The sequence below is a fragment of the Hoplias malabaricus genome, chromosome 1 (assembly GCF_029633855.1).
Source record: "Hoplias malabaricus isolate fHopMal1 chromosome 1, fHopMal1.hap1, whole genome shotgun sequence".
In the NCBI taxonomy this organism is placed as follows: domain Eukaryota; kingdom Metazoa; phylum Chordata; class Actinopteri; order Characiformes; family Erythrinidae; genus Hoplias; species Hoplias malabaricus.
This window is the reverse complement of record NC_089800.1, coordinates 62,858,064-62,877,238: the sequence shown is the minus strand read 5'-3', so window position 1 is coordinate 62,877,238 and position 19,175 is coordinate 62,858,064. Positions and strand designations below refer to the sequence as shown.

The window sequence follows — 19,175 nt, the reverse complement described above, 5'->3', positions numbered from 1 at the left end:
TGAAATATGGCATATTCTCATAAATAAGGATGGAAAAGGTTGATAATTCATTATGCATTTATCTTGGGCTTGTATATGGCTTAGGTTTTTTTCCTTAATGCATCATTTTAATTAATTTCTTTGACTTATAAGGCAACTTTGACACAATCATTGAGTAACAACATACTGGAAGACACCTGTATAAAACCCACCTTGCATAAATGTATAGAAAAACAGAGGAGACAAGACAATTTGGTGTTTCCTTAAATAAATTTTACACTATCAAAATGACACATGGAATAATATTTATTCATGTAATTTGACCACATAAAACAGAAAATGGAAAACTGACAGAGTCTGATACTGTCTGAGATATAGCCTGGTTGCTTGAAGAAACCGAAGATGTACAGTGTTTGTGAAGCATCTGTATTTTTGGTTGAGGGTCAGGACATATCATCGCTGTTCTTTAGCAGCTACATAAGTGAGGTAGACATCCAGAAACTTCAGTTACAGAATACCAACAGCATAAAGAATATTACTGAAACAAACACATCATTACACTAACACATCACATCAAAGAATAAATAGAGATGTAGCACAACAAGTATACTTGGAGCCATATGGGACTATTTACACACTGTTTACATTGATCATAACAGTTTGAAAAGGTTTGGAGATTTTGCCTTGATGTTTCATCTAATCAGTACAAGATCACTTTCTAAGCTGAGAGTTGCCTCAGGAACTACTGGAGAACCAGTCCTTTGATTTAACAGCTTTTAACTCTTGAGTAAGTGAACAAACATTTTACATGGAAAAATGTAATACAGCACCACCACATAACAATATACTATTATCTATCCACATACAAATTGCAATACAAAAATAGGTAATAAATACAATAGCATGTTTGATACACATTAATGAGTATTATGCAGTAGACCAGTAACTTGAAGGTACATTTGTGTTTTAAGCTTATATGTACTACACACTGTCATTGTCATTTGGCACATCTTTTTTATATACTTGGCATTATCAGATAAAGTATTTCCCCAAAAGTAGTAGGACAACATTTTGGCAGTTTGACATTCTGTTTGTAGCAGCAAAAAGTATATCATCGCTTTTCAAAGCATATTAGGGCTCACATTTATGCAAACAAATATGTTCACAATCCCAATTCATTTGTTACAGTCTGCAAGCCATACAAAATACTAATGATAAAACAAAAACAGATCGTTCCAAAGTAGCCTTGGTTCAAATAAATGATTTCAAACGTAATCTTTATAATATCCCAGTTTCAGTTGCACCGGTGATTAATATAACACCATCTATTCTGAATCCGTGAGATCAGTCACTGTAGCTGGATCATCTTGTACGTGATGTAACAGTCTCTTCATAGAAAGTAACAGTCTGGCCAAGTTTTCTGAGAGTGTATAAAAATAACAGTATGAAATATGAATATGTAAGGTAATAATGTGCCACAGAAACAGTCTTTGTAATCTTGTGAGAAAACTTCTGTAACAGTCCTTCTCATTCATTCAATAATATTTAAACTGATGGTGAATTTTGTCATTTTTTAAAAACTATTATTCATCACTTTCTTACTGCTTACTTGCTGTACTCCAGAAACTCTACTTTCATAATTGGAAAAGGATCCATGCATCTTTACTGTAAAATGATTTACATTATACCTGCTAACAGTTGATCAGATAATGAGTCATTTGTAGATCAGAACTAATGGATGTTGCTTTTCAGAGGAGCTGTAAGAGAGGTTTAGCCAAGTCTTTTACCTCTGTGTTGGACAGAATGACTGGTGCATAGTCAAATCAATGTTTCATTAAACTTATTGAAAGAACATCACAGACAGCACAACAGTCATTACAGATAGTTTGAGGAGATACATTGAGCTGTTATATACAAGGCAAATTCCAGTTGTGAAGAATCACCCTTAAACTACCCATCTCCATGCTGTCTCTCTTTATCAGAAGATCTAACCTACAAATTATTGCCACCAAAACTTTCCTCATCTCATACCACTTTCTAGAAAAAGATCAGATGGCATACATTAGCATTCAAGCAGTTAGCATCCAAAGTGCATCTGGTATGTGTTTGCTGTCAAAGCTGCATTACAATGCAGCTGTATATCTGCCACTGGTTGATTTGGTGTAAATCTTCATTTTCTGTTCAGTTGCTCTTGTGCTCTCCATTTTTGGCCCAGCCTCTGGTCATGGCAGACACCACAATACTATACATGTTGAGCCAAGCCTGGCCTAGTGCAGCTGTGTAACCTGCACCCAGACTGCACTGTAGCATGTAGAGCAAGGCTTCTCCAACCACCTGACCACCAGAAATATAAACATGCAGAGATTACATTTAAACAAATTCTTATTCTTGTTAAAAGCCATTGAGTAATATATCATGCCCAATCCTCCCCCATAGCAGTTATAGAATGTGTTTTTGCTCATATTTTCACACTCTCAAACTTAATTCTATATCATCTGGGACATACATAAGACTGTATAATATTTTTTATTTTTCTATTTAATCATGCTAAACATTTATACATTATCCCATTTTTCTAATTGGGAACAGATAAAAGTAACTCTGGTATAAGTCCAGACTATAGAGTGAGGATATTAGATATTGAAGACATACTGAATCCCCTTTATATATGCTTGGCAGCTTTAGTGCATTAAGAAAAAAATTGTCTGCATGCAAGCTTTGCTAAAAGGTTTGTTTGTTTTTAACCAATTAACAAAGTATTTTTTTATAAATAGCTTGTATAAATTCTACTTACTGCAGCATTGCAGTGGTAAAACTAGAACACTCAAAATAAGAAATATTATAAGAAAACAAATTTGAAATGCAGAAATGCTGGTTTTGTTCTCCATTTTAAAAGACTTCCATGATACAAATCAGTTCAATAAAATGCCTTAATTGGCCCCAGATTTTCAAATTTGACACTGCATCAGAACATCCCTAATCATATGCTATCTGTAAAAAATAGAATTATTGACCATTTAAGTACCTCTAATGCATATATGCACAAGTCTTAAATAGGATCTTGACCGTTTTAGACTTTAAAAGCAGTTCTGCTTTTATTCATTTTCAAGTACTGAGCAAGTTTTGCCTAGAGTTAGGGTTAGGGTGTACTTGTGATGTACTAACTCTAACCCTAACCAAGATGTACATGATTTGTAAGCTCTGGTAATAATGTGTTAGTCATTTACTTTGAAACAAATGTATTGAAAAATTGGATAACCAATGTTTTTTTGTGTTGAAGTGTTATCTTGGTGAGTCCTCACTGACTAAATTATTCAGTCTAAAAATCATCTTTGGAAAACTAAAGTTAGTACTGGGTTCCCAGACAGGGATTAAGCCTAGTCCTAGACTACACCCCCCGTTCAATGGAAAATCCCTATTCAAAATGCTGTCATGTCCAGGACTACCCTTAAGCCCTAATTGTTTTTGTTGTTTGTTTGTTTTTGACTTGCAGAAACAACTATGCTCCAGCATAGATTATTAAGGCATAAAAATTATTATACTCACAGCAAAGGACTGGGTTTTGACGCCAACATCTTGGTGCTTTTTGCCCAGGTTCAACAAAAAATCCTCCAGTGTATGCAGGTCATCAAGATGGCTGACAGCTGCATCAATCACCAGCATCACCTGAACAGATGCACAGGTACACACACAAATAATTTACATGTTCTTTCTCCCAGTCCAACCCAAATATCTAAGTTCATTCATAAAGTTAATTCACGAATACACCCTGGTCCAGTGTTAGCAGTAAAATTGTATTAGGGACTTTCAGACAACTGAAAATGTAATATCCTTACCTTGGTAACATGCTCCAGGAACTCTGGGCTGGAGAGACACTCTGGCACAACTCCACACTTGGTTTTGTAACTGAACAGGGTAAGCAGAGTTGGGTCCAACTCAAAAAGCCTGTAAAAAAACACCAGTGCTTTAGATCTCCAGTGATACTTTACTAAGAGGCAGTCAATTTGAACAGGAATAGAGAGATTCTGTCGCCAAGCAACAAGTCAAGCCTCTGTGTGAAGTGTGGCGAGAAGCATTAGACAACCGCAAGATTAATATTTGATGTTTGTTTACTTTGGTTGATTCATTTGGATGAGGCTTTTACAAACTCAGAATACTCCTACAAAATATCTGTCATCTATTCATTTCATTTTTCTTAAATATTTCAGACAGTTGTGAATTAAATGAGTGCTGTCAACAGAGCATCCGCTATAACATTCTTTAACTTGCCATTGCCAACATCAGTGTCACTTGTCTTAGACACTTGGAAAAAATTAGTTAAACCTTGAGCAGTTTTTGAAAATGTATATCCTTGATATTCTAATTTGTCTGATATTTGAATCTGTCCAAACTTCCAGAACAGCATCAGGAGACTTTTATCCTACAATATACTACAATGTCATTCCATCACTGGTCTCTAACTGCAGTAGAGGTAAAGCATGTATATACTACCTGGTAAACATTACAATGCCATGTGGAACCTTGTTTTTCCCAAGGTTCTCCCAGCTGTCCCGGATCAGTTCTTTGTCTTTGCTTGAGAGTTTCTCCATGCTGTCAGTCTCTGAGGTGTGTGCGCTGCCTGAGCTAGCTCGAGGAATATTGCATCAAATTTTAGTTCCACCAAATTAAACCAGGAATTCCTGAGGCTCTGCTTCCATTTCCTTAATCCCAGAATAAGGAAGGTCTCTACCTCTTCTGCACCTGAAAACAGATCAGATAAAATATACAACCATTATCAAATCAGCAAAACTTGTTAGAAATAATGTCTGGTTGAATTAGCCTCCTAAACCCAGGGAGTCTTGTTTGCTAAGGTGACCTACCTTTGCTTGCCTGCTCTAGATAGACTTTGTTTTCTCAGTAGCTTCCTGTGCCTCTCTCTCGGGCATTGGGATTTGTGTTGAATATGTAAAGCCTGCAGTGTTTGCTCCCTCTCTCTCTGTCTGTCTTTCTCTCCCTCTCTCCTTCCTCTTGCTCACTCTCCCTATATCAATTTCTACGTCTCTCACCCTCACTCCCTCTCCCACTCCCCTCACCGAAGCTTTGCTCCTTCACAGACGTGCGTTTGAGATGGTAAGTGAGATGGCAAGGTATATGATGTTATTGCCTTCCTCTCCTTTCCCTGCCTTGTTTGTACATACTCCTACATACTGTCATCCTCCTATACACTGTGCGCTCATATAGACAGTGAACAGGGACATAACTGTGTTACTTAATGCACGACACATGATGAAGATGTTACAAGCCACAGCTCCTCCTGCAGGTGAGACCCTGGCGTTGAGCACAGGAAACCACTCTTTCTCAATCAGAGCTAATATATGACACCAAGGCTATAAGTGCGCTGCTCTAAAGAAACCACTCCATACTCCAAACAAGATCGATAAAGACATGTGTGCTGTGAATATGATAAATAATGACTGTAGTCACATGTCTGTTTGTCTAACTAATTGTCATTACACAACAGCAGCATGATTTGAGCATAATCTGTAAATAATGTCGTATTTTAGCATTTTTTAAACTCTGTTCATCTTAAATCTATCAGCATTTTCAAGTAAATTGTATTTTTAAAAAATGCTTACACGTTTTCAGCTTTTTTAAATTATTATTTTAACCGATTACAGCAACATTTTCATTTCATTTTTTTTCTTTTTACTTGTGCCAAGCAGACTTTGTTTTGGTTCACATTCTTAGGGTTTACAGTTAAAAATTAAGTAATACTTAATACAATTATATAATATTAATAAAAAGGTCAACAGTAGTCTTCTGTGTCTAATGTACAATAATATCACTGATGTCTTTTTCATTTTTGTGTGATGTGTGTGTTGTCTGCTAATGTATTATATAAATAACTTTTTTTTGTAAAATGGTGGCAGAAATCTAAGACTATTCTTTTTTTTTTTTTTTTGGTCCTATAGATATTTACAATTTTGCAGGAGTCAACAGCTAACCCAGGATTCAGCACAAGACCAGAAACACCATATCAAATACTGGCCTGATCAGAGACCCAGTGTAAGTTACTTTAATTACAAGTTAAAATGTACTTCATAGCCACCACATTTACAGAAAATAATCACACTTCATCACTTTTCCAGATTAGTGGAAGTAATTGTGGAGCATGTAGGAAAGCATTTATTATTATTTAAGTGATTTTTGATACAAAAGAAAGACTGCCTTCATCTTCCTAGGTTCAGAAGTGCAGTGCAGTCATTGTGAGGGACAATCTGTCAGGAAACTCAGTGTGCTCATAGGGGAGAAGGAGAGAACACAGTTGCCATGGCGACCTTGCAGGAGCCCTTGAACTTTGTCATGTGATGCTGAAAGCTCTAGCCAAAGCATGTCTCTCCAACCCCAGGTTATGTTCTCCTCAGGCTGCATGGTATAGCACATAACACTTTGAGTGGGTATGCACCATGTCTAAAGTTTTGTGATGCCTCACATCTCATAAGTTTAACTGGAATATGACTGTAGATTAGAAATGGGAAAAATACCTTGATATTTATACAATTTATAAAATTTATTTTACCCCCTGCATTTATAAAAAGTTTTCAGTAAGGAAAATGAAAATAAAACCTGATAGCAGTCACTTGTAAAGCCATTTACAATTGGGAACATTGTGAAAGTTCCAGTAAACCTCTTAAATCAGTGATGCCATCATGACTATGTACAAAAAAGGAGAATCCTGGAAAGTTATAATACTTTGAAGCAATGCTCAGCACTCAGCCAGTTTGTAATGGTCCAGGGGTCTCTTAGTATCCCTGGCATGAATAACATCTGTGAAGGTGTAGATGTAATTACATTTGGGTGTATTATATGATTCCACATGAACAATATGAATCACTTTAAGAAACTTATAAATGTGCTAGCTGTCTGTTATCTTTAACCCCACCTATGCGCTACATTTGCACTGACACTCATTTTGGCCAATTTACTCACAAAAAAGATGCTTGAAAAAGTTTTTTTTTTCATATATAGCAGTGATGTTTAAGGTTCTTGCACAAAAATATAAAAATTCCTCAGATATTTTTTAAATGTGATTAAGCTACAACCAAAATGTGCTATTTTTTCCACTACAAAATATCCACAATGAAAATTGACATTTAAAAATGATTCGAATAAATAGTTTCTTCATTTAAAATGCACTTATCAGTGTGACATCACAAAGTGCAGAATATTGACAAGAAAGCCACACACAATATACACTCCATAGGAAAAGTTAAATGTTCCCTTTACCCCATAGGAAAATTAGTTTGAACTTTCAAAAAAAAGAAATACTGCACAATGTATATTTAAGTTACATAAATCAAAGAAATTTTAAGTCTTTTAAAAATGTGCTGGAACATTTATGCTTTTAATTTCTAAAACATATATCATCAAAGACATCAGAAATAGGTTTCAGGGAGTGTTCTCTGCGAGTTCAGTCAGAGTAGAGATGCTGTGTGATGTGGTGGGCAGTTTGGGCTGTACAGCAACATGAGGGTTTTTTATGATGATAGATAAATAGCCATAGCTGTTTACTTTAGCGGTGCTGTGGTTCTCAGAATAGCCAGTCTTTGGTCTTCAAGATTTACATTTCTGAAATGTGAATTTCAGATGGTCGTTGTCCTAAAAGGAACTTGTCAAATTGCGTTATTCCTGTATGTGTTCCAATGGAGCTTGGCGATTAAAACAGTTTACTGTGCCAGTAATACTTACTGTATATCATTGTCCATCACTGCATTCTTTGTAGTCCCATAGTTGACAAATTGGGTAATTCTTGTATCCCATGGTAAAGTTTCCCTAAACTGATGTTTGTTCATTGTTGTTGGTACAAACCCTCAGGACCACCACCACATACTCTGAAAGGTGTAATGTCATTTGTGTGGTCGCAAACATGATTTAATATAAAACTTGAGCAAACACACAACTTTTAATATTCAGTTCTCCTGGTAAGTAAGGATTTGTTTTTTGTCTTTCAAGTGTTTCTCTGTAGCACTGACACATTTAGAAACATAAAATACCGAATATATTTGCTTTTTCTTGTTTAATTTGTGAAGCATGTTTAATAGCCTGAATACATTATAGAATCAAAGCCATTCTCCTAGTATATAAGAAATGTAAATGTTCCTTTAAAGTTCACAGTTCAATTACAGGGGGTTATGGGGAGCACACAGAGGAAACTGACACAGATAAAGGGAGAACACACCAAACTCCTCACAGACAGTCACCCAAAGTGGGGCATGAACACACAACTGTATTAAACCCCCCACTACCACCCCAACCCTCACCCCGGTTAAAAAAACAATAGGAAAATGAATTACTTTTCACTGCGTAATATCTGCATAAAGCACAGTGATCATTAATTTGTTATTTGGCAAAAAAAGAAGGTCAAAAACACAAAATCAAATTCCATACAGTTGTTTCCCAAATGTACCTGGCACTGTACTGTACCACCAGCTGAAAGTGGAATGTAAGTTTAATGATATTTTTCCATTGCTTTTGGTTGTTGAACAAATCATGTACATTCTTCATATGTAATAATCTTTTTTTTTCCAGTGAGGTCATTAATTCATCTTACTAATTAAAAATGAGAAAATAAATCCTTATTTGTCTTTGTGTGAATCCAATTTAACTCCTTAGCTCTACCACTTAGGCCTACACCTCTGTTTGGCATAATGATAGGGGTGTCTCAATCCTTGTTGAGTAAGAGGGGTAGGGCTGAGTGGCACAACTATATACCCCATTTTCCAGGGGCACACTTCAACCAAAGGGCTATGATTTTCTTGTGAATCACTGGCAAGTGGGAATGCAGGCGACCGAAGAAACCCACAAATCCCACTAGTCATTCATTCTTTGTCAGTAACTGCTTATCCAGTTCAGGGTCGAGGTGACTCTGGAACACTCCCTGGAGGGGGTGCCAGTCCTTTGCAGGGCAACACACTCAGACATTAAAGCCTAGGGACACATTTGAGTCATAAATCCACCTACCAACATGTGTTTTTGGACTGTGGGAGGAAAACGGAGCACCAGTAAGAAACCCAACCAGACACTGGGAGAACACACTAAACTCCTTACAGGGTGTCACACGGAGCGTGCGGTAGAAGTTGGCACTGAAGGTACAAATTGTGCAAATATACCTATAAAGGCAACATTAACTATTGTAATCAAAAACACTTTTTTATACAAGTCTCAGTAATAGTCTCATTTAAAGAACAAAGAGAACTCCAAACTTTTAAATGCACGAACCAAAATGAGGATATTGCTCTGTTTCTGCTCCATAGGTGGGAAATATTGCCTTTTTTGCTGTTTCGGATCCAAACTCGAGAGATGGCCAACTGCATTACCAGAAATGCTACAAAAATAAACAACTCGATTTACAAAAGATATTCTGTGGTAATTCAAACAGCAAAGATGAACTTAAACCACATACGAACACCAGTCTCTGTTGTTTTGCCCCTCAAACAACCAGAGAGAACTGCGTTTCCCCACAATCATAGATGTTCCCTTTAAAGGTCCAACAGTGGATTTAGAGACCAGTTGTGTTCCCTAAAGGTACATTACATACTCTTTTCCAGATGGAGAGGAAAAATAACAATCTCATCACATAACAATTTTTCTGACAGTGTTGTAACTCATTTCCAAGGGGCACGATAATACTTGAAAATGAGAGGTACGGTAAAATGAAGAAATATGATTCACACTTTGATTTTCATTCTAACAGAATAAACCACAATTAGAAAATTAAATAGAAAAATTATTTTAAAAATTAAAAAGAAAAATTAAACTAGCAGATACCAAGCACATGATTACATTGCCTCTGTCATTTTTGATGATTTAAGGTTTGTGTTCTGTTTTTTGGAACCAGTTACACAACCCTGGGGTTGTGAGTTCAAACCCCACTCCATGTGACTGACTGTGAGGAACTTGGTGTGTTCTCCCTGTGTCTGCACTCCTACACTTTGGTAGGTGGATTGGCTACTCAAAAGTGTCCATAGATGTGAGTGTGTGTTGCCCTGTGAAGGATTAGAAGTCTATACACAGCAAGAGTATCCAGATTACAAACAAAGGCCAATATGTCCCCAAAATATTTCTGGGCAGTGAATCTCTGTTGAGATGTTAGACATAGAGATCCCACAGTTCAGAATCATCTTTAAATCAGATTGATTTAATTGATGTAAGCAGTGTGAGGACGCCACTGTTTTTGTGTCTGACCGCGGAGCACTCCTTGCCGCATTCAACAAACACCGGATTCCTCTTGCAGCTGCCTGCTCCCTGTCAGCTGAAATCTTCCTCTTTGGTTTTCACTCTCACTTCCATTCCCACCTCGTGTCGTCCGCTGTCTTCCCCGCTTCCTTCCCAGTTTCCTTGCCTGCTGCAGTAGGAGCTTATTACACCCTCTATTCATACAATCTCTACTACATAAATGTACATGCTCACATTCCCTCAAAGCCAGTGACAGCCAGAGAGTGTCTCCAAGTGTAATATAACACATAACTCTATATGAAATTTTAGCACATGGTTCATTGAATTTGAAGTGGGGAGACCAATTTAACTTTAATATGTATACTGTGTATCATTGGATAAGATGAACCAAATAGTTGAAATATGGTATTTTGTTGAAGATATTCAATTTTTAGCCCTCTTTCATATCCCTCTAGACCAGGGATGGGCAATCTTGTCTACAAAGGGCCGGTGTGGCTGCTGGTTTTTGTTCCAACCAACTAGGTGGTCACATGATCAGTTTTACTGAGACCAAGTAATTAGAGGAGTGAAATCAGGTGTGCTCTGGCCTGAATAGACTAAAATCCAGCAGGTACGCCAACCCTTTGTGGATAAGATTGCCCACCCCTGCTCTAGACTCTTGGGCTGCTCCTAGAGACCTTCCAACTATACTGGCAATGCTTTTGTATAGATATTGTGTAAACTGAATTAACTTATGAAATGAGCTTGTACAACAAATGTCTTCATACCTTGCCTCAGTGACAGAGCTATGTTGATCATCACTGTTGGAGTCAATATCCTCATTTTTTGATGTCTGGATTTTGTCATTTTCTCCCCTGGATCTCACAAAATTTTCATCCAAGCCTGCTTGTTCTAGAGTGCTCCGGTATCTGCGTTCTGCATCGGTCTTAGCATTTTTCTGTGTAGCAGAATGATAGGAAAACCTTAGTCTGTTGAAAATATTGAAATACTCAGGCATGTTTGGAAGCTCTGGCTTTTGAAAAACAGTTAATGTCGGGTACTGGGTTAAGGATAGGGATCACAATATTCATTTATTGAATTTCCAGTCAAAAGCCAAAAAAAGTTATTCTTTCATCAGTGTAATGAAGAACACATTGTTTTAATTACACACAACCATTACAAACTAAATATATTTAAAATATTTGGTTATTTTTGTAGTGGGTCCACTTTTACTGTTTTTTTGTAGCTTCCATTTGTTCCATTTTTGTATTGCATTTTTATAGCTCTTTTGAATGGAAATGTAATAAATTTTGCAAAGTACTGCACATTTACAAATTAAAGGCAAGTTCTGATCACAAGTCATATTTAAAAAAAAAAGACTGTACTTGTACCTGTGAGACCCGTTCAAATAGATATGGACGGGTTGTGACCCGAGTTTTTATCTCTTTCAGCTCTCTTTTATAATCTTTTACTCTTTCTTGATCAGCCTTCCTATAGATAGAATAAAAATTTAGATAAATAAATAAATATATATATACTGTGTATTTTCATAAAAACATAGGTGTCACCTATTGCTCTTCAGTTCAGAAGAAGAGTGCTTGCCTGTGCTGCTTGAGTTTCTCCTGATAGACTTCTTTTAGACTCTTATGGGGGTCCATTGCTTTGGCCCGTGCAGCTACTGCTCTGCTGATGGCTTGAGCATTCATTCTGTGTCGTTTCATCCACTCTGCATTTTCCTGCTCCTTACTGTCCTTCAGTTCCATAGACTTCCTGCATGATATGAAAATAAAAGGAAAAACAAAATGTTCAAATTTTGTTTCAACTGACATTAGGCCTGTCACAATTATTACATTGTCAACTTTCTTGTACACATTTTTTTTTATCTTAATCTCCAATTGAACATCACCAATATTTTACCCAATCACACTGTTCTGTTGTCTGGTTTCTCTGTTCAGGGGCATTCTCTCTTTTCTGTCAATTTTTTTTGAAAACAGTGGATTTATTTTATTAATGTTTTATTTAATTAGGATATTTAAATATCTTGTATATTGTTCTACTTCCAATGTCTGAATATTCTTACATTTTTACTAAAAGGCTAGTCAGGGACGAGGAGGCTGATGCACACGCAAGGGAGACTTTATTAACATAAACAAAAGCTAACACAAACGAAGGACAACCTGAAAATAAGCACAAAAACATTAACTAGAACTAAAGAGAAACTAACAGGAAACAATCATGAACTGGTGTAGGCGTACAGAAAAACATTCAAACACAAAAAGCACACATCTATACACAAGACCAGACAAAGAGCACTGAGAACAAGGGGGTATATATATACACACATGACTAGAGACAAGGAACACCTGGCAACATAACAAGGGGCCAGGATTACAAAGGAGGCTCAGGTAGGAAAAATAATGAGAGTGCAGGGCAAAGATGCAGATTAGATCAAACCAAGTAGAGCCATGCACTAAAGGAGCACATGTAAAACCAGGATCATGGAAGAAAGCATGAAATATTGCTCTTTAAAAGGATGTCAATTAATTATTATGCTATTAGATTATTATTATAACAGTGGCACAAAGTGGTCTCAAAATGACAGTAATACTGTTCATTGCATTTATTTCTGGGACAATATATCAACCACAAAAAAAACAGCTATCGTGAGAGCTCTAACTTACATTCAGCTTTCAGTTCAGTATTAAGAATATTTAAGACCCGAACATGATTATCTATTAAGATATTACTGTGTAGCGCGGCACGGTGGCGCAGCACGTAGTGTCACAGTCACACAGCTCCAGGGACCTGGAGGTTGTGGGTTAGATTCCCGCTCCGGGTGACTGCCTGTGAGGAGTTGGTGTGTTCTCCCCGTGTCCATGTGGGTTTCCTCCGGGTGCTCCGGTTTCCTCCCACAGTCCAAAAACACACGTTGGTAGGTGGATTGACGTCCGTAGGTGTGAATGTGTGTGTGTCTGTGTTGCCCTGTGAAGGACTGGCGCCCCCTTCAGGTTGCATTCCTGCCTTGCGCCCAATGATTCCAGGTAGGCTCTGGACCCACCGCGACCCTGAATTGGATAAGCGGTTACAGATAATGAATGAATGAATGAATGAATATTACCGTGTCCTCTATTTGAGCACAGACTAATGCTCATTGCTTTACAGAATACTAAATGAAGTAAATAGAATGTAAAAAAGTGCTTTAGGTTACTACTACCTTTCTAGGGTTTCCTGCTCACCTTATTGCCATGGACCTTTTCCTGGCAGCATCAGTAATATAAGTTGGAAGAGTATCCATGGATAACGATCTCAAGCCACCACAGAAATTGTTCCTCTTCAAACTCTCTTTGTTTGTACAGTTCTAATGAAAGGAACATTTTAAAGTTTGAGTATATATTGCTGGGGGAAGGAATTTGGAAAGTAAGTCAAATATTATCTGACATGAAACCTCAAATAAAACATACAATCAAACAAATAAAGCAAAACATTTAAAGTTACATTACCAATGTCTGCTCTGTACTGCTGCTGCTGGGACGTGGCTGGAGAGCAGATGTGCGCAGTTGGAATGGCTGGCAAACGGTAACCTCCCTCTTTTCTGCTGTTTCCATCATCTTTTTCTGGAAGTCCTGGTATAGCTTATCAAAGTCTGGCACCTGAGCATTGGTCTTTGGTTGGAAGGATGGCTTCTTCTCTAAGAAGCCAAGTACCCTGCTCTTGGTCCTCTGGGCAGTGCGGCCTTGTTGGCCATCCGCTCTGGACGCCTGGCTCAGGACGGGGGCAGAGGATGCCCTGAGGGTCTCCTGAGCCCTCACTTGAATGCGGATCTTCCTCTTCTGTTCCTCCTCTAAAGTGACAGTTATAAAAGTTATGAAGTTCTCATGGCTAAGCATTAGAATAATTAACAGCTTATCATTATGCTATGCAATGGACCAGTTCAGCAAAAAATTTAGATTTACACTGTTATACCATTACTCAGAATAAAATAAACTGGCCAAGACAAGTGAGGAACATTACTGACAATGCAGGACATCAATGACAAAAGTGCAGACAAAATATCTGAGGCTTTAAAATAACTGCTACTACTGTTTATAGCCAGGCTACAATGGACGGATGTACATTTAATAGATCAACGGATCACACAATGAGAGACTTCACATATTAAAAGATTTAATTAGTTATGAAAATAAAGGAGTGTTTTGCATGTAGTTTGAAAATGTGATGCCCAATGACATTGAAATCATATTAGTATCATGGAATATTTACTTAAATATATATCAATGTAGCAGATAATGGTTTTATTGTAAAATATATTTTTTACTACACTAAGCAGAATTGTAATCCATGTGGGTCTAGTTCCAACCTCTGTATTTACTAAAGTTAACATGTTGCAAACAAAAATCCATTACTTTTTTGCAGCATTAGCATCATAGCTCCAGTGCAGAATGAAAACAGAAATCCTTCTGACAGTAAATCTATCTCTCTAGCTAATTGACTGCACTTGGGATAAAAGACAAAATTGCAATGCTTTTTTTCACAGAAATTAATTTATGAATGAAAAAAATATGAATCACAGAGCCTGGCTAACAGTTTTACAGCTGATTTGCTGCTTACATATCTGACAATTACAGTTAAACTCTGACCACAAGTGGTAACAAAGCATGGAACAGGCTAGGACTGAGGCAATATCAATGCCTCAATATCTATGTTGTATGAAGGGCACCTTTGTTATATGTATGCATATTTGTATGAAAGTTACCTTTTAAATGTTCAGAGATGGCTGGGTCTGTTACTGCTTTAGTTATAGCTGTCCTCCGCCCAGTATGTTTGTTATTTTCACACTTTTTGTCAACTGCTGTCTCCTCTTTCTTCTGCTCTCGCTGGTGGAATGTAAAAGGCTTCTGCATGGACAGGAGGAACTCTTTCCTTTGCTTCCGTCGTTCCTCTCTCATCCGTTCCTTCTCATGTACAAAGTTGTCATAGAGGGACATGAAGACATGCTCAGGGACAGGTGTCACACAAACCTGTTTGTGACACTCAGCCAAGTCTACTGCCTCTCTGTCAGATATGGCTTGATTCGATTCCTTGACCTGGAGGAGAGTTTGGTTCTGGCTACCTCGAGTTCGGGTCATAGCTGGACTCGTGACCCATGATTGAGCTGTATCGAAAGATTGTTTCTTGTTCAAGCTTATGCTTAGGTCAGGTGTGGATGAGGATCTCTTTGGTTTAGTAAACCTTTCAGAGAGGTTCAGAAAGACAGAAGTATTACCATATGCAGCAGTGGCAAAAAAAAAATCATATAAGTAGACAATATTTTCTTATCCTACCTTGGTGTCAGATTGTTCTATTAAAATGATCCAGGTTTTGACTAATACTGTATCTACAACAAAATAGATTTCGACTTAGTGAACTTACTTGTAGATACTTTCTCTCTTTTTAATACCATTCCTTTCACTACTGGGACGTTCCTTTTGTCCGTTGGTCTTACATGAGTCTGTGTTTGCAACAAGCAGGGAATTCTTTAAGATTCTTCTTTCTAAGTCAGCCTGGTGCTGTAGCTCAATAGTCTGGATCTGTTGTCGGTGTGTAGCTTTCAGGGATTCTAAATGCTGCTCCAGAAATATCCCAGACCTCTCCCTGTCATCTAGAAAGGAATGTATATTCTCTGAAATTCTCATCATTTTGGCGTGAGCAATGCTCTCTTCTGACATTGATCTTCTAAGTGAGGGAAGGCCTGTGAAAAAATAGTAGTTTAATCACAAGGTCGAATGCTTGTGCATTTCTATTATGTGGCCTAAAATACACCAAACACAACCTTAAACCACAGACAGGTTATGTGAATTACATTGATTATATCATTAGAGTGTCAGTTTGTGAAGTTGTTTTGTGGGAAGCAGGAAAAATGGACATGCATTACGATCTGATTGACTTTGGTAAGTGCTGAACTGTGACAGCTAGACAGCTGGTCAAAGATTTTGCCTTGTCTTCCAAACTCCCCAGATCTCAATATACTGCAAGGCAATCACAATATCAGTGTAACTGAAGAAGATAAAATATTCCTAAATAGGCAAACAGAAGGAATTATGTATTTATTAGTGTCAATTTCACAGAATCTGACAACGAATATAAGACAGCAAAGTGCATGGCTTAACTTAATTCCTCTAACACACATGACTGTATCCTGCCCAGGTCATAGTGGGTAATCATTACAAAGTAAATAGCTGTAAATATCCTATGTACTTGCAAATGACTTTTTCCATTTTGTTTGTGCCTTCACTGTTGCAAAAGCAGAAGTGGGCCCAGACTTAAGACTTAAAAGAAGATGGTACTTGCCTGAATTAATTTGTCTTCACCACAGGTTTAGCTTATTTATTCGATTGGTGCCACCACGTAAAGATACAATGTAGTTACTCTGATAAGTCAAATTGGACTTACTTTATTTCAATAAAAAAATGTAATATTTGGCACTGATATATCTATATTGAATCGCAAAATATAGCAATATGATATATCACTGTATCAACATTTTGTCCCAACCCTAATGCTAATGTGTTGGCACAAGATACCACAAGACACCTTCATAAATGACATGTCTCAGAAGTTTACAGTTGTTTAGGGGGCACAAGGGGGATGTATACAATATTAGGTAGATGGTTTTAATATAATAACTGATTGGTGTACGTCATATGTTAAAATATGTGTGAAAGAACACCATGTTGACTTTGAGTTCTAGGCAATGCCATGGAATCATGTTGCATTTAGTCCTCAGCTAGGCATAAGTTTAGGCAAACCTAAGACCAATTTAAGTTGTTTAAATGCTTTTAGTTGTAAACCCTTAAATGCAATAAATGCCTCATATATGAGGCCCACTGACAACAACAGACTGTTGATAATTTGATAGAGAGAAATGTATGTTGGTGAATGGTGTTGTGTTGTTTTTCTGAAAGTTTCCAATTGATTTTTAAATGGGAATCAGGTTTCACATGGACATGGGAGAAAACAATCATGCCTATTATTAATTACTGTTTGTATCAAGACTTACTGTTACAAATATTCATCTATCTCTGTAAAATTTCAATTTTGTAATTTGTTCTGTAAAATCAACCACTGTGTGGAAAGCATTGCATAAATATCACGTAATAGCACTGACCACAGTGCAACTAAGCTGAACTGAAGTGAAGCGCAGAGACAGGATTCAAAGCAGCTCATGTATTTTCTTTGGACCTGTTTATTTACTTAATGCGTGTATTTTTTTATTTTTTTTTCTAAGAGTCTTTGAAAATATTGGGAAAGGAGATCTGCCCTGTCCCTGACAGTCTTTTAGTAATTTTCTTCCCTATCAAAACCCCACAAAACCTTCATCTAAAACCCAAGTTCAAGATGGTTATTTGATATTATTTTTTTATGAAGATGAAAAAGAGAAAAAAAAAAAAAAAGCTCAGCAAACTCAAGCATGGTACTATAATAGGATGTCTCCATGTCAAAAAGTCAGTTTGGGAAATCTCTTCCCCTCTAGTTTTTTCCAAAATCAATGGATGTGTTTAGGAACCACAGCAATTCAGACATGTGGCAGATCATGTAAGGGAGGAAGGTGCTATGTTGTGTCTGAACCAAATGCATGTAAAACATTGTCTGATTTAGTACGTGAATATTAGTGTACTTTTGTCCTGTCAAACTGGTGACATATTACTGCCTTTAAAGCCTTAAATGCAACTTATTTCAAAATGTTAAGTTTTAAGGCACTGATTTGTAAGACATCAAATGTTCTTTTGTTTCAGACATAGCCAGCCATAACTACAGAGTTCCAAACCTCGGCACAAAAACAATGCACCAGGAGCTTCATGACATGAGTTTCCATGGCCAGGCAGCTGCATGTAAGCCTTATATCAACAAACACAATGCCAAGTGAGTGGTGTAAAGCACCAGTCTAATCAATAATTAATAGTTAATAAGTTCCACACTTGTAGCCAGACATTACCTGTGGTAATCAGAAGGAAAGGTCTTCACACTTATTAGAAATTATGAAAAAGCAGGATGCCACAATAAACTCTGATAATAATAATAAACATGATCTAGGTCATGAACCAAAAGCATAAATATGTTCTATATTGATTTACATGTATGTGTGATTTTACGAGAAAAAAACCCGCACATCTAAGAAGAATTCCTTTCTGAAGTCGCAGGTGTGAATAAATCGGTCCAGTTTTTGTTATTGTAAGAAGTCGTTTTTTGCTGTGTTTGCTTTTGTACAGCGCCTGTCGCATGACAACAAGCGGTGGCTCGTTGCTATGGTAACAACAACGCCGACTCCACAACATACGGCATTTTTGGTGGAAAACCCGTAAAAGCAAATGTATCTAACTTAACACCACTGAGACGTACGTGTGATCGCTTAAATAAGCTGTCTGTGAATGAGAAATTAGACAAAGCTATGTAGCATAATTGTCATTCTCTCTGTAAGTTAAAGCAGCTTTAAATTCCGTGCAACGGTTTGATCCCGTCTCCTCACCAGTATCCTGTAATTATGCGCGGTGCGGCGAACGCGCTGCAGTCACGGACGACAACGGATATAATCCGATGATAGAATCCACTTTTCATTTCCCCGCAAGGGTGGCCAAAATCATCTGGCCATGATCCCAAGCTCTAATCCCCTCCCACCACCAGCGCCCGGGGATTGGGCTTTGAACTGAAAACGGGGCTGAAAATTATTACCATTCTTCATATACGGATACGCAGTAAAAATGATGAATATGATCTGGTGTTACACTGAAGCACACTTAACAAACGACGTGTTTTTTTGTCGGGGTGGGTGGTGATTGTAATATTGCAAAAGCGTCCTTTTGCAATTCATTCTGCAGTTTCCCGCCAAAGCGATAGATGGCGATCATTCGAAAACCAAACCGTGTTTAGAAAAGAAATAAATTTGTGTGTTTATTGGCCATCGTCGTACTTCAAGACCATGATTATAGCACTCAGTGTATTCTGAATATTAAGTAAATATTAAAATC

General features: G+C 37.4%; 2 protein-coding genes and 1 long non-coding RNA gene across 7 annotated transcripts; 1 reads left to right on the top strand and 2 right to left on the bottom strand.

Moving 5' to 3' along the window:
• Positions 1-298: 298 nt before the first annotated feature.
• Positions 299-5,217, bottom strand: ngb (neuroglobin). 2 transcript variants are annotated; one of them, XM_066670249.1, is made up of 5 exons: positions 5,052-5,217; positions 4,471-4,719; positions 3,816-3,924; positions 3,526-3,645; positions 299-2,313 (listed from the first exon to the last, which is right to left on the bottom strand). In XM_066670249.1, the coding sequence occupies exons 2-5, from the start codon at positions 4,566-4,568 to the stop codon at positions 2,161-2,163; spliced, it is 480 nt and encodes a 159-aa protein (XP_066526346.1). In that variant the 5' UTR covers positions 4,569-4,719; positions 5,052-5,217; the 3' UTR covers positions 299-2,160. The 2 variants fall into 2 exon arrangements, with proteins under 2 accessions (XP_066526346.1, XP_066526337.1); XM_066670240.1 differs by lacking the exon at positions 5,052-5,217 and adding an exon at positions 4,839-5,024.
• LOC136696112 (uncharacterized) lies at positions 3,529-6,302 on the top strand. Its single transcript, XR_010802570.1, has 4 exons — positions 3,529-3,661; positions 4,377-4,450; positions 5,931-6,024; positions 6,201-6,302. It is a non-coding gene; the product is annotated as an uncharacterized lncRNA (long non-coding RNA).
• A 1,639-nt stretch (positions 6,303-7,941) lies between these two features.
• fam161b (FAM161 centrosomal protein B) lies at positions 7,942-18,933 on the bottom strand. Of its 4 annotated transcripts, none has more exons than XM_066670182.1 (9): positions 18,677-18,933; positions 15,583-15,901; positions 14,927-15,402; positions 13,674-14,014; positions 13,410-13,531; positions 11,776-11,943; positions 11,565-11,664; positions 10,962-11,131; positions 7,942-10,363 (listed from the first exon to the last, which is right to left on the bottom strand). In XM_066670182.1, the coding sequence occupies exons 2-9, from the start codon at positions 15,876-15,878 to the stop codon at positions 10,267-10,269; spliced, it is 1,770 nt and encodes a 589-aa protein (XP_066526279.1). In that variant the 5' UTR covers positions 15,879-15,901; positions 18,677-18,933; the 3' UTR covers positions 7,942-10,266. The 4 variants fall into 4 exon arrangements, with proteins under 4 accessions (XP_066526279.1, XP_066526288.1, XP_066526271.1 ...); XM_066670191.1 differs by lacking the exon at positions 18,677-18,933 and adding an exon at positions 18,320-18,361; XM_066670174.1 differs by lacking the exon at positions 18,677-18,933 and adding an exon at positions 18,146-18,306.
• Positions 18,934-19,175: the final 242 nt, after the last annotated feature.

Bases quoted from the DNA above. Each gene is read 5' to 3' on its own strand.
- ngb (XM_066670249.1), bottom strand. From the start codon at position 4,568: ATGGAGAAACTCTCAAGCAAAGACAAAGAACTGATCCGGGACAGCTGG. The intron at 3,646-3,815 runs GTAAGGATATTA...GCATCTGTTCAG, and splicing joins TCCTGGAGCATGTTACCAAG to GTGATGCTGGTGATTGATGC. The intron at 2,314-3,525 runs GTGAGTATAATA...TCTGGTGGTCAG, and splicing joins TCAAAACCCAGTCCTTTGCT to GTGGTTGGAGAAGCCTTGCT.
- fam161b (XM_066670182.1), bottom strand. From the start codon at position 15,878: ATGTCAGAAGAGAGCATTGCTCACGCCAAAATGATGAGAATTTCAGAG. The intron at 15,403-15,582 runs GTAAGTTCACTA...CCTCTCTGAAAG, and splicing joins AAGAGAGAAAGTATCTACAA to GTTTACTAAACCAAAGAGAT. The intron at 14,015-14,926 runs GTAACTTTCATA...CTGTCACTTTAG, and splicing joins CATCTCTGAACATTTAAAAG to AGGAGGAACAGAAGAGGAAG.